The sequence below is a fragment of the Ranitomeya variabilis genome, chromosome 1 (assembly GCF_051348905.1).
Source record: "Ranitomeya variabilis isolate aRanVar5 chromosome 1, aRanVar5.hap1, whole genome shotgun sequence".
NCBI lineage: Eukaryota > Metazoa > Chordata > Amphibia > Anura > Dendrobatidae > Ranitomeya > Ranitomeya variabilis.
Genome location: NC_135232.1, coordinates 218,908,963 through 218,924,258, shown reverse-complemented (window position 1 = coordinate 218,924,258; position 15,296 = coordinate 218,908,963). Strand labels below are relative to the sequence as shown.

General features: G+C 43.5%; 1 protein-coding gene across 1 annotated transcript in view; it reads left to right on the top strand.

Moving 5' to 3' along the window:
- BRAP (BRCA1 associated protein) overlaps positions 1-15,296 on the top strand; it is a 44,441-nt gene that overhangs the window by 1,767 nt on the left and 27,378 nt on the right. The window contains exon 2 of the mRNA XM_077292749.1: positions 14,133-14,294. Coding sequence (XP_077148864.1) covers positions 14,133-14,294 — 162 coding nt within the window. The remainder of the gene's footprint in view (positions 1-14,132; positions 14,295-15,296) is intronic.

The window sequence follows — 15,296 nt, the reverse complement described above, 5'->3', positions numbered from 1 at the left end:
AGCATTGGAGGGTAACTGAAAGGAAACCCTATTCTGGTAGCTCATTCTGCCCTGGTAGCAATCTATTCTTTTCTAAAACACTTGCAAGGAATTTAAAGATATGAAAAATTGTTTTACTTATGTTTTAGTTACCTTTAGTTATTATTATTGCATTGGGGTTTTTCCATTACGTCCCTCGGGACAGCACCATGGAGGACGTCATTCCTTGACCTATAGCGGGACAGGATCATAGAGAGGTTAAAATGACCCTCCAGTGTTTTTCCTGTCCCTACAGGGGACGGTTGTATGAGAGGTTGCTCCTAGAGCGAAGATAGACTCCTCTTTGAGAGGTTACTCAGCCAACAGTCAGCCTGTGCAATGGGCCTAGGCAGGTCCAATCCTTCCCCCCTGTCAAGTAGCCCAGGGTGGAAACTCCCCGGTGGGGAGTCCCTCAGCCCCAGAGACCAGTCGAGCGGACGGGCTCCTGGGTAGAGCCGCTTCCTCCCGGTGGGGGGCTCTCGGCTCGGACGCCGACCGTCAAAACACCACTACGTCCGAAAGTTGTGTGGTGGAGAAGGCCGTTGCGCTTCCGGTGACGTCAGAGAGGAGCGCCGGCACATAGGATTGGCGTGCGTTCCACGATGGAACACAGAAGGGGGCACAGGTGAAGAAATCATTGACAGTAATGCGACATTCCTGACGGGACGCCGCTTCCTTCCATGGTAGGCTCTCGGCGTTACCAGCTCCCCCTGTCTTCTAGCAGGTATGGAGCCAGCACAGGTGAGTGCATGGTTTAAATGTTGCATTGATGGCCTGGGCCTCTGGGCTGACTCTAGTCTCATGCCTTTGTGCCAAAGCTGTACCTGGAACCTATTTGCAGCTAGGCCTTGGACCTCTAGGCTATGGTAGAGCCATATGTCCAGGCTACATCTCATGACTGGACTTCAGTTAGTTGCAGGTTTTGTCTGCACAGAGCCTTATGATTGGGCTTCAGAGTGATTTTTTTGGAAGCATGCTTTCCATTTTCTGGTTCAATAAACAAGTGTTTCACTTTTCTTTGCAACTTAACTACTCCGTCTATAGGAGGACACAAGGTGTTAATTCAGCACATTGTCTCCATGAAGACTGCCCTCCAGCTGCGGCTCATTAATTAGCTCCTTTGGGTGGAGTCAGTCTGACAAATGAGATGTACTGTTCAGAGTGGACATTTATCTGGAACTCTGATAGATTGCTCTTTTGCTTAAAAGTGTAAGTCTGGTCTCTTGTTTGGCACCTTCAAGCATGGCCTAGTCTCTCTGTGCATCTCTTTGCATCATACTGCTTCTAGGCATCATATCGAGTGCCTCCGTGCATAATACTGCATCATACTGCTTTTATGCATCATATGGAGTGTCTCTGTGCATGATACTGCATCATAGTACATCTATGCAACATATTGCCTCTGTGGCTTCATACGGCATCATACTGTTTCATAGTTACTTTGTGCATCATATTGCTTCATGGTTCCTTTATGCATCAGAGTGCTTCATATTGCCTTTCTGCATCATATTGCATCATATCACATCACGGTTCCTATATGCATCATAGTGCTCATATTGCCTTTGTGTATCATATTGCTTCATGGTTCCTATATGCATCATAGCGCTTCATATTGCCTCTGTGCATTATATTACAGCATATTGCTTCATGGTTCCTATGCGCATCATAGTGCTTCATATTGCCTTTGTGCATTAGATTACAGCATATTGCTTCATGGTTCCTATACGCATCATAGCGCTTCATAGTTACTTTGTGCATCATATTGCTTCATGGTTCCTTTATGCATCAGAGTGTTTCATATTGCCTTTCTGCATCATATTGCATCATATAGCATCACGGTTCCTATATGCATCATAGTGCTCATATTGCCTTTGTGTATCATATTGCTTCATGGTTCCTATACGCATCATAGCGCTTCATATTGCCTCTGTGCATTATATTACAGCATATTGCTTCATGGTTCCTATACGCATCATAGCGCTTCATATTGCCTCTGTGCATTATATTACAGCATATTGCTTCATGGTTCCTATACGCATCATAGCGCTTCGTATTGCCTTTGTGCATTATATTACATCATATTGCTTCGTGGTTCCTATATGCACCATAGTGCTTCATAGTTACTTCACGCATCATATTGCATCATATTGCTTCATAGTTCCTATATGCATCATAGTGTTTCATTGTTCCTATATGCACCATAGCGCTTCATAGTTACTTCATGCATCATACTGCTTCATTATTCCTATATGCATCATATTGCTTCATTGTTCCTGTATGCATCATAGTGCTTCAGATTGCCTTTGTGCATCATATTTCTTCATAGTTGCTATATGCATCATAGCGCTTCATAGTGACTTTGCATCATATTGCATCGTATTGAATCAGATTACTAAATAGTGCCTTTGGACATCATATTGCATTATATTGCTTCATGGTTCCTATATGCATCATATTGCATCATAGGGTTTCGGTGCCCTGTGCCTCAGGGGGTATCATTAGTGTGTCGGGCGTGGTGCTTTTTTCGCCTCTGGCGGTGAACCACTGGGTTAGACCTTCTGTCTTGGTGCCTTGTGTGGCTGCACATTGTATCATCGGCCTACCACTTCACGTTTTTGTCTTGGGCCTCAACTCTGGATATAGAGTCCTTGTGTTTTGGACCCAGATCCAGCTTTTGTTACTTCATAATTTACAACAGGGCTTAGTCAAGCAAACAGATATGCTTGAATTGGCTTAGTAAAATTTGCATTTCTTCTGTTTGGAACAGATCTCTCAGGTAGGTTCTACCTTGAGTGCTAAAGGCAAGTCTATTTCATAATTGGCTTTAAAAGATGACATACGTCATTTTGGTACATCCTATTTCCTATAAAAGGACATACTACTGTCCTGGGAGCGGAAAAATCCCACGAGTTGAAAGGAAGGATTCCTTCCTCCTTGGAATGCTTTGCCCTAGGATATTAGGACCATCTACAATTTGCATAGTTTTGGGCGCTCCCTCAGGGCACATTTGTTCAGAGTGGCCTATCACGTTCCCTAGTCAGTCATTTTACATTTGTGTGTGTGTAGCCCATTCACTATCTCCATCTATCCCCCACCCCCTGAAGATGGCTGGACCATCATTGTAAATACATCATTGTAAATACACACCTGTAGTTTGTATCTCCCCCACCTCATTGTAGATTGTAAGCTCTCACGAGCAGGGTCGTCTTATTTTGCTTTAATTATATGGTTGTTACTTATGACTGTTTTGTTTGAAACTGTCAAACTGTAAAGCGCTGTGGAATATGTTGACGCTATATAAAGTTTATTATTGTTGTTATTATTATTAATCCTTCCCAAACTCCACATTCGTCAATCAGACAGATTCTTGTCCCATAAGTCTGTTGCGTTGTGTTTACCAGGGACATCAGCACTGCCTTTTGTACCTTGTGGTGAAGCAGCGGCACTGTGTCGTGTGACAGAGGATCCCATACAGCTCATACGGCTCTTACAGCAGTCTCGGCTACTAAGATAAATGAAACTGTATCCAGGGCTCTTACTGTTAAGACCCCATAGTCTCACTGCCTCACAGTAGATAATCTCCCGCTGTGATGAGGAAGAAACCTACTTGTCTCTAGCCATGGAATATGGTTACTCCCACAATGGCAGTCTGAGTGTATAAAGATCCCTGAGAAGATTGCCTCTTGGGATATGTATGAGCGTAATATGCATGTATGGACAAATAAGTTGACATACTTATAATGTCTGGACTAATGACTCGTATAAATGCAGTTTCGAATAATTTCAAGTGTAGGAAGATTTTTTACTTGCGCCACCACCACCACCTTCATTGATTCAGAGTCCAGACTCCCTGTGTCTAACATCAGTAAAACAGGAGTGATGATCCACGTTTCTCTTTCTGAGCTTCTAACGAGAAGCCCGACGTTGGTAATGGCAGGAGATAATACCTGCCGGATGGTGTATTCCTTAGTTTCAATAATATATAACCCTTACTTGGGGTTAGACATCTAAGGATTTGGAATAGACGTGATCTCATGGATGAGTAATGTGCATACACCCAATGCTCTGCCATTACCCATGTACTAACTGTTAGTGGTTTGATCTTCCCGCAGTCCAGGGCCTCTGTCCTGCAGGTCTCCTTGTAGTACGGTAAGCTGGTCTGTAACCAAGGCTTAACCTGACCCAGAAGGTCCGATGAAGGAACAGTCCTGAGTTATAAGCACATGCAGCTTATTGGTCGGTACAGTCCTCATTGTTTGGTGGCTGTGACTTTCACTATATTTTGCTGGGCAATAAGGTTTTCTAACCCTATTCTGGGGCTGCGATACCTATAAGTATCTATCACAATAAATAACTTGCTTGGTTCATTATTGGTATTGGAGTACAATGGGTGTATCTCACTCTCTGTTTCTGATGCCTATTTCATTTACCACATTCATACTGAAATTGGCCATTATAGATGTATATCAGACACTCACTACGGTGATTTTCTTTGCGGATCTCTTTAGATATCTATGGTTTTTCTGATCTTTCAGATAATTTATATATCTAGTCTGGTTTTTGCCTGGGACTTTGATTCCTGGGCTTCTGTATCCACCCTGGAAGAGTTTCTTTGGTATTCTCCATGGTGCTGTCCTGAGGGACGTAATGGAAAAAGGGAATTAGACTTACCGGTAATTCAGTTTCCAGGTAGTCCCTCAGGACAGCACCCGTAGTTCCCTCCCTTATGTTTCTCTTTTTAGGCTTGTACGGGATTAATCTACCGGCAGATCGTTCGTCCTTTGGGTCACCATGGCTCGAAATTAAGAGGAAGCCGTTAAATGGTTATTACAGACATGTTTGTAAGGGCATGTTTAGACTATTTATTTCCATCCTTCTGTGGTACTTTGAAAAAACACTGGAGGGTGGAGGTGGGAGGGTCCTTTTAACCTCTCTATGATCCTGTCCCGCTATAGGTCAAGGAATGACGTCCTCCATGGTGCTGTCCTGAGGGACTACCTGGAAACCGAATTACCGGTAGGTCGAATTCCCTTTTTCTTGTCTGTAATCTTCATTCTTTTATTTTCATTATCAGATCCTTTGATCTTGCTGTTTGCAACCTGTTCAAAGTTTCAGATTTATTTCTTTCGAGAATGTCTCTCCCAGTAATATAAGCTTGATATGAGTTCTGTGTGTATTTATGGTACTGCTTTTTTGTTGTGCACACACTCTCCCTCCTGCTTGCCCTGTAGCTACATATCACATTTGCAAAAGCACTTGTCTCGATAAAAGACTTAAACACTCTGTAGCAACAAAATGCCAAATTTTTTTAATGAAGACTATTCATGAAGCTGTTTAACTTTGCTTTTAAGAAGCACATAAACAATAAAAAACATTATTCTGTGTGAATGTCCATTGATAAACTACAAGATGCTCTAAGTATTAACCTGCGGACATGTCTGCTCTGGGTCTTTTTTTTTTTTTAGGAACGTTTCCATCTTTTCCAAATTGTTCAGCAAGAATGAATGCAGCGATAAATACAGGGCTGAACGTACTGAATTGTGAACTTGAAATGGTTTACTAATATTAGTTTGTTGACATCTTGTGGTCATTGCCATTTGTTTGCCACAATTTTCGAAAAAAAAAAAAATCTTAGGGTGCCTATGTACTCTACATGCCTGTTGTACCCTAGGTATAGGGGTGTTGGAACTGTTCTCTGAAATCTGCCATTTGGGTTACATATCAGATGATTGGTTAATCCTGCTGAAATCAGCGGATTCATTGGAAGAATTGGGTATCTTGAACTTCAGCATTTCTGATTCTTTTTACGGAAAGGTAAATTGCATCCAGTAGTGTCTGGTAGCATCTTATTCCAATTTCTCAGAAAAAGGTAAGTGTCGGTAGGATGTTGGTTTCAGATCCCCATCCATACGATATTGATATCCTATCCTAAGGATCGGTCATCAGTATCATTGCAATGAGATCACGTTTGTTGCTATGATTGATTTCTTAAAAGTGAATAGCTTTCTTTTGAACAATTTTTTACAATGCATTTATAACTGTAAATACACTGCAGTACTTATCTTGTGCTGATCCTGAGTATTCTCTGGTAAAATAGACCAAATCTACATTCAAGGTTCCACAGAGTTCAGAGCTGAAATCTTCCAGCATTCTTTAAGGCGCCCATACACATTAGACTAATACCAGATGAGTACGTTGATATCAATAGGTTCCGTCAATGGGTCTTGACTGTATGAACACAGAGTCCAACTGATGGTCGGAAGAGATTTTGATCATGCATCTTGTACTTAACCCCTTCATGACCGGAGGTATTTTCTTTTTTTGCGCTTTCGTTTTTTGCCCCCTTCTTCCCAGGGCCATGTGTTGGGAAAGATGTGGGCTCACTGCCGGAGTCCACATCAAAGGGAAGGAGTCCGACATTTGCGTACTATTACACCCGATGTCGGGGGGGTGGGGGTGGTAGATTCTGGGGAGGGGCGAGGCATGACTTGCTGACCCGGATCCAGGGAGGAAGCGCATATAAGGTGAACTCCATAGGGAGACCATACTTCTGGCCCATTACTCATAATGGATGCAAGCGAGCAACAACAGCAGCCACTGCAGCAGGAGGAAGTGGCAAGCCAGCACGCTAACACAGAAGCCTCGGGCCCGACAAAAGACCCAGGATGGTACAGGTCGGGGCCAATTGAGTGTTCAATCCAGCCGCAGGATCTCTTCCAGACAGGAGTCAGTGATGTCTGCTGAGAAATCCCTCCCTCGTGATCTGGTACATATTTTCTGCAGTGATGCAGCCTTCCCCTTATGTTTTCATTCTCTATGGGAAGAAGTGCACAGTTAAGGCAAACCACAGGGAATACGCCCTCTGTAGATGCCCCCTACCGGACTCTTGTCCAAAAAAGTTATGTTCCCCCTGTGTCCAGCAGACGGTGAGGTCTCAGGAAGGGGGAGGGGAGGAGCGGCAGTAGTTCCACAATAGACTATATTGCCTGTTGCTATTCCCCCTCAGGTTGCAGAAGAAACTCCCAACTTCACCGCAAGTTTAAGAGACCTCATTAGAACAGAAGTGAGGGAGTCCATAAGTTCCCTGTCTCAAGGAGAATGTTCTAGATGTAAGGAGCGTAAGAATTGCCGGAGTCAGATTCATCTGCTGTTTGGAGGAGGAATGAGGATTCCTGGGATTCATCTCCCTCATCTTCTTCATCTGAGGAAGACTCGTGTCGCTTCTGCCTCCCCCTAGATCGCGTGGACAAATTAGTGAAGGCGGTTAGGGGAACGATGGGGATAGTAGAGTCCAGGCCAGAACTTTTAATGCTGGACGTCATGTTTAAAGGATTGGATCAGAGGAAACATAGATCCTTTCCTTTGAATGGGAAAATTCTGGATCTGATTCTTCGGGAATGGAAGAGGCCTTAAAAAAGGGGCTCATTGCCTCTGGCTCTCAAACGTAGATACCCCTTTGACAACCCGGGCCGTTAATACTTGGGATAAAGTCCCTAAATTAGATGCCGCTGTAGCTAAAGCATCAAAGAAATCCTCCCTACCGTTTGAGAATATGGGGACCCTAAAGGATCCTCTAGATAGAAAGGTGGACACCTTCCTTAAGGGAACTTGGGAAATGGCCGGGTCCCTGAGGCCAGCGGTGGCTTCCACTTGTGCGGCCAGATCATTGATGGTCTGGCTTGACCAGCTCAAGTCTCGAATAAAGGAGGGAGTTCCTCGAGAGACTATTTTGGAAGCCCTTCCAGTAATTCAGGGGGCCGCAGCTTTCCTGTCCGATGATTCGGTCAGGATGGCAGCAGGTCTTTCCAACGCGGCCTGCAGGGCCTTGTGGTTAAAATGCTGGCAAAACTGCTTCATGGCAGTATTAGATTTAAAAGATGCTTATTATCATGTGCCTATTCACACAGATTTCAGCGTTTTCTGAGGGTGGCAGTATCTATTGGGGACATAGTCTGTCATTTCTAGTTCAGGGCCCTCCCCTGTGGTCTTTCAGTCGCTCCACGAGTTTTCATGGTTAGTTGCCGAAGTCTTGACCCACCTTCAGGAGTCAGACATCTTAATTGTACCCTACTTGGACGACTTTTTGATTATAGGCAGTTCTGCTGATCATTGCCTTTCACAGGTAGAAAGGTCTAGGTCCACTTTAGAACATTTAGGATGGCTGATAAACTGTGAAAAATCCCGTTTACAACCCTTGAAGGTTCAGCAGTTCTTGGGTCTCGTTTTAGATTAGGAAAATCAGGAATGTCGTCTGCCACCTGACAAAATAATTCGCCTTCGTCACCAGGTTTTACGGGCAGTAAATAGGCCCTCCATGACCCTTAGGCAAGCCATGCCCCTATTGGGTTCCCTAACATTTTACATCCCGGCCATCATGTGGGCTCAGTTTCACATAAGGTCCCTTCAGAGGGATGTCCTACTTAATGATAAGGCCCGGGGGGGGTCCCTGCAGGGAAAAATGACATTAAGTCCGTCAGCCGTAAGTTCCCTAAGGTGGTGGCGGAACAAGGATAACCTGGCCTCGGGGGTTCCCTGGGAGAATCGCATATCCCGAATAATAACCACAGACGTGCCAGTCCTTCCGGTTGGGGGGCCCATATGGGGGATATCGTAGTCCAGGGTCAATGGGATCCTCAGGTAGAATGTTCATCTAACCTGAAGGAACTATCGGCGGTAGAATTCAGTTAAAAAACTCCTTGTGTACCTACAGGGTCACCATGTAAGAATTCTCTCGGACAACCAGGTGGCGGTGGCCTACAACCACCAAGGTGGAACTCGATCCAGGGCTCTGATGGAAGTAGCGGATCGCCTTTTCCAGATAGCGGAAAGGCATTTTCTATTTTTGACAGCGCTACACATAAAAGGAAAAGACAATGTCAAAGCAGACTTTCTAAGTCGCAAAACATTAAGACAGGGAGAATGGTCTCTAAATGGGGCCATCTTCAGCCAGATTGTCCGCATGTGGGGGTCTACCGGACATAGATCTCTTTGCCGCCAGGAAGAACAGAAAAGTAGAGCAGTTCTGTTCCCTAAACTCTTATGGTGGGACTTCAACCTGGCCTACGCATTCCCTGCATTATCTCTGTTATCTCTGGTAGTGAGGAAAATCAGAGAAGACAGGGTGAGGATTATACTAATTGCCCCTTTTTGGCCCAGAAGGACTTGGTTCTCGTGGCTAAGGACTATGTCAGTCTGCGATCCCTGGGTGCTTCCGGATCTTTTCTCCCAGGGCCCGGTCAACCATCCACAAGTAGCGGGGCTCCACTTGACGATGTGGAGTTTGAAAAAGCGTTATTGAGGGATAGAGGTTTCTCCCCAAATTTAATAACTACCCTGCTAAAGAGTAGGAAATGAATTACCACTAAGATCTATGCCACAACCTGGAGACAATTCTTAGCCACTTCTGAGTTTAAAGCCAAAGAGGGGTACCTATAGGGCTGATTCCCTTTGGGCCTTATTTAGCTGTGACATCGCTAATACATTAACTACTGGGTTTCCATATTTATTAATGCAGCTGGCGGATCTAGGCTCATACACAAAGTAAGGTGCGTACCATGGGACTTGAACTTGGTCCTTACGGCTATGAGTGAAGCTCTGTTTGAGCCCATGGTATCTGCCTCAGTAAGGTATCCCTCAAAGTAGCTTTTTTGGTAGCAATAACATCAGCACATAGAATAAGTGATCTTCAGGCACTCTCTAGACTTCCTCCTTATACACAGTTTCTGGACGACAGGGTGGTGCTTAAGCCAGATCCTGCTTACTTGCCCAAGGTTGCCTCAGACTTCCACAGGTCACAGGAGATAGTCCTTCCTTCCTTTCTCCCTAACCCTGCTAGCCAGAAGGAAGAGAACCTTCACACGTTAGGCGTTAGAAGATGTATGGTAGAGTATCTTTCGGTCACTAATCTTTGGAAAAAGGATGATGCCTTATTTATATCCTTCCAGGGCTCTAGGAAGGGTCATAGAGTTTCAAAGTTTACATTAGCAAGATGGATTAGGGAGGGTATCTCTCTAGCATACACAGCAGGTGGCGGTCCGGCTCCACTGAATTTAAGGACGCATTCCTCTTGAGCCATGGCATCCACTTGGGCAGAAAGATCGGGAGTTTCCATCGACCAAATATGTAATTCAGCTACGTGGTCATCTCTTTCCACCTTTTTTAATCATTATAGGCTGGACATGGGTGCTTCTTCAGATCTCACCTTCAGGTTAAGGGTGCAGCAGGCTATAATGCAGGCTCTGTAATTCTCTCGTGGTGCTGTCACAGGAGTCCGAATAAAGTATTAAGTTACTTACCGGTAACGGTATTCTTCGGAGACCCATGACAGCACCCTTGGTTCCATCCCTTCACGTGTGCGTGCGTGCGCATTTCTCCCTCTTATAAGTTTTCACGAGTGTGGAATTGTTCTGATTTAAATTTTGTACATATTGTTTGCCATTAACCATGGTGTTCCTCTCAAGCTCTGCAATCCAACTGATGTGTGGAAGAGGTGCAGCCTTTTTGTATATGTAGGTTCCTGTTCCTGAAGGGCTGATCCCCTTTCTCGTGGTGCTGCCACGGGCTTCCGAAAAATACAGTTACCAGTAAGTAACTTAATACGTTTCAGTTTTTAGTTAATGATATGCTTGTGTGATCCGATAGATACTACTGCGCAGGCGCCATCTTGGAAAAGGCAATTTTTTTCTCCTCTAGCAAGATGGGGCAAATACATATATTTTAAATATATATAATATTCATTATGTAAACTGGGGGGCAGGTCAGTTAGGGATTAGTGACCTGTCAGAAGCCATACAGATGAATAGCTAATGTGGTGATACGCTACCTGAGTGTGTTGGGGGACACTCGCTTGGCATAGGATTCAAGCACTCAGGCACGGTACCTCACACAAATCTGGTCAAATCTGGTTTATTAAACGTCATAAACCACATGACATACAGTCTATTTCATTATGTCCATGAACTTATCACGACCAACAGTCTGGTAATGCAGCAGATAAACTCTGCCATATATTACAATCCCCTTGTCCGGGGTTACCTTTCAGGAGTTCCACTCCTCCTCACGCTGACTTCACGTCAGTCCCAGGTCAACACAGACCGTCCAGGTCTACGGTCTCTAGGTGCTTCCAGGACGACTCCACTCCCAGGAGCCTCCAACACTGACCATCCAGGACCTACAGCACACAGGCCACTCTGCAGTGTCCAGCCAGGACACATGGAAGTGTGTCCACCCTGACAGACTCCCAAAACACTCACACCATGTGCTACACACACCTCCTTTACAAAGGTGTAACCACACCCAGGTACCTGTCACATGGCCAGTCAGGTGAGCGTGACATCACCACAGGTCCTTAAACACAAAACCATCTTAGGTGTTCAGACACCCCTCTTTGGGTGGGTTTGTAGGTGACTGGACCCACCCATCTCTCCAATCACCTGGAAGCCTTCCCAATGTAAACAAATCCCTCAGCAGTAGATCTGCTTGAGCAAAACATACCCAGGCTTCCATCACAGGGCCACCCACCTCTGCGATACATATTGGCCATTCACAACACTGCCAGTCACTGTTTCATCACAACTATGCCTCCAAGTGCACCATGAAGTGCACATACAGCGCCCCCTGGCTGTAACATTGGTCACTGCACCACACTAAGCAGAGCACCACATGAAGACCCCCCCACAGGCCGTCTCGGAGCACGAACATATCATTAACCCAAAACTGAAAATAAGAATTAAACAACAACCACAAGACAGATTTCATCAACCAAGGTATCATTTTAATCAGTATAGCGGTGCCGACCTGTCACTGTGTGTAGGTTACTGTGCACAATGCTGCTGACAGGTTCACTTTAACCCTGTCTGCCGAATGATTGGCCAAACCATTGTTCAGCCAACAGTTACCTAATGTGTATGGCCAAGTTTACTGACTTTTGCTCAGGTAATATGCATTTTGAGGAAGTCTGGTACTATACAATAATTTTATCAACTGCATTTATTGCTAATAGGAAACTGTAAATGCATTAAAGTACAGGCTATAACTCTAAATTGATACAAGATGAATACCATTGAGGGGATTTATCGAAACCTAGTGCAAAGAACAGCAACTAGAGCTCTTCTTCATAGCGTCTTTCATTTTAAAATGGCCTGGGAAAGATTAAAGTGGGACTCTTGCTGCTATAGGCCTTTTGCACTTGTTATATTTATTTTTGTGTTTCGTAACTATAATAAAGTTGCAACTTTTATGATGCTGCCTAATGTATGTGTCTGTCTGTATTTCCCATACTGAATACTGTGCTATATACTGTATGTTTTGATATTTTAGCTCATCCATAGAGCATTCTCATCACCGCTATTACATCCCCATATTCATTTAATTATAGCACTTGTTACAAATTATTATCTACACAACAATATTTAGTGTTAAAGCAGATCTGCTATCAGATTTAACAATACAAACTGCATACATGAATAAATAAAACCAACAACAGAAACCTAATGATTGAATTCCCTAGAGTAAATAAACCGCAATAGTGCATGAAAATAATATCGGGTACTTGGTTAACGTGTTTTGATAAAAAAAAATAAAAAATGCAAAAGCCATTCTACCACTTAGTGTTTCTAATTGGGACAGTCCTAATGCTAATATTTAAAACCTTACCAAGTGACATGAATAAGTAGACCCTATGAGGCTGATGATCATATTGCAAATGTCAATGTCAGAATGGCTGGATAATCTTTTTCTTACAGCTCAATCTTCTTCCACCTAGCCTGCTGGACACCTCCTCAGTGTTCCTCCTCCTCCTGCTGAGACCTCATACTGCTAAGTACAAGCCGCAGCTCTCAGGCTGGGTGGGCAGAGTTTGTATATGCTCAGACTTGTGCTCTCTTTAAGATCTAATAAATCTAAATAATAATGAAGTTTGTAATGTGAAATCAGATAACAAACCCACCTTCACATTATTAAAAAGATTGTATTGTTTAATACAAACACAACCCAATTTTTCTATCTCTGTGTTCTACTTCAGACGATCAGAGAGGACCACCAGTTTCTTTCTGTTCCGTCTATTTGAGGTTTTTACAAAGTGGGTGGTGTTTTTTTGTTTGTTTTTTCTTTTGTAACACTAACTGTTCTATTAATTGCTCCAGCCACTGTATCCTGTTGTTTGGTCAAAAGTTGAGTTAAATAAAAATTGAGTTAAAAACCTTGTAAGAAGGTCCTTTGATTCTACCTCTGTTTTCCCGACTTGCTCTGAGTCATTTCATCACATGGAGCGCAGTATGAGAAATCTCGGATTTGCAGTTGGGCAGTTCTTTAGTCTTCTCTGGGAGCGATCGTCCCGCCCTCCTTGTTCCCAGATGCTGCCAATCGCCACTCAGCAGCTGATTTAGCAGTCTGTCAGTCTCAGACACTGCTGAACTGTGATTGTAGGAAAGGTGAAAGTGCACACCCCCAGAGAAGACAGAAGAAACGCCTGTAGTCTACAAGCAGAGATTGCACATACTCCACTGCAAAAGTAAAAGAAAATGTTAATATCTCTGAAATGGAGTGGTGAGGCGAAAAAGGAAAAGAGTGTTAGAATCAGGAGGGCTCAAGGATTTGCACAAGGTATTTAACTCAAATTTTTTTGAGCAAGTGACAGGTCCTCTTTAAGTCCAAAGCTCTGCAGCAATTTATCAGTTTCTTTAGCTGATTTTTTTTTTTTCTTTCAATCATTTGCTGTAAGAGCTTACAATCCATGAATGTGTATAAATACATTCTCACATCAGTCTGTCACTTAACTAGACACATTTAGAGATTGGCAGTGACACTTTAGGGACTCTGTGGATCAATAACAATCTGGAGATGTGTGCTTTTTTTATGAATAAGCAATGCTGTGTTAGACGTTTTATGATGGGTAGCCCTACGGCATATTTTCCTTTATTAGGGGAGCAGTGCTGCCTTTCACTGAGGAGCAAGATGTGATTTATGATTGTTCAAAGAGGATCCAATTATTTTGAGCTGCAGAGTGCCTTGATGGTTTAGCAAATTCACAGGATGGTTTGTCCATTGCTGTATGTTTTATTGTTTTCTGTCCTTCCTGTAAACCACAACACATTAATATTTATGTTCCTGCCTAGCCACCGAGATGTCTGATGAGGAAATTAGAGAGAAGACGTTACGTACTGCAGCAGCCTCTTTGGAAGGCAAGACGCCAGTGGAAAAAACATCAATTCTGCATCAGCACATCGGAAGAAGAGAAATGACTGATATGATCATAGAAACCATAGGTCCAAGCCCAGGTGAACATGACCATGCAGCCTGCTTCACTATAATGTGGGGTTTTCCCCAGATCTTTCTTGATTTTGATATAGGTCTAGAAATATAATCACTTTGTAGTGTCAGTAATGCTAATTATGCAAATGGTCTCTTCAGAGAGGAAGAGAACTAGAACTCTAGTGCCACCTATTGGAATATAGCAATCCTATAAGTCAATGTCGACCCTTTAACGAGCCTTGTCACATGACTTAGGATAATAGCCAAACCAGAATCTCAATTTGCAGACACTGTTTCGGGGTACTGCCCTCGTCAGTGCAAAGTGGAGATCTGGCTTGGCTGATTGAGAGGCGTCTGACCGGGATCCAAGAAGTATCGGATAGTGTCAGTAATGCAATAGATGTGATGATGTCCCGACCACTTGGGATTTCAGCCAATCAGGGGCCTCAGCAGTCCGACCAAGACATCATCACTTCTTGTCCAATGTGATTCTCCATAGCAGTATAATTGCGGTGATGTCAGACTTGCTTAAGTTTTTTTTCTTTAAAGTGGTAAAATAAAAAATTCAGAAGTTGATATTTAAAAAAATTATTTGTCGCTATTTTTCAATATCCGTAATATATTTTTTTTAAAAAAAATTTCAATGAGTAGCTTCATTGATTTAAAAAAAAACCAATTTTTGTATATTTTTAAAACTTTATTTTTTTTTTAACTATATTTCTTAGTTCCCTAAGGGTATTTGAATTTGTGATCTTCTGATTGCCACAGTATTTCAGTATATAGTGTAATTCGAATTCTTCGATGAAGCTGAGCCTGGGCAACATAGGACTACCTCAAGCTCTTTTACTAGGCCCTCGGCTGCCATGCAGCCCATCTCTGACAATGAGTGAGCACTCCATGTGAATGCCACTGTCAGAGATTGATAGCGCTATCTGAATGATTAACCGCGATCGGAGCTCAGCTCCCGCCAGTTGGAGATATATACGGTATGGTGGCTATGTAACAGCTCCTGAGCCCCCTCCACAGCT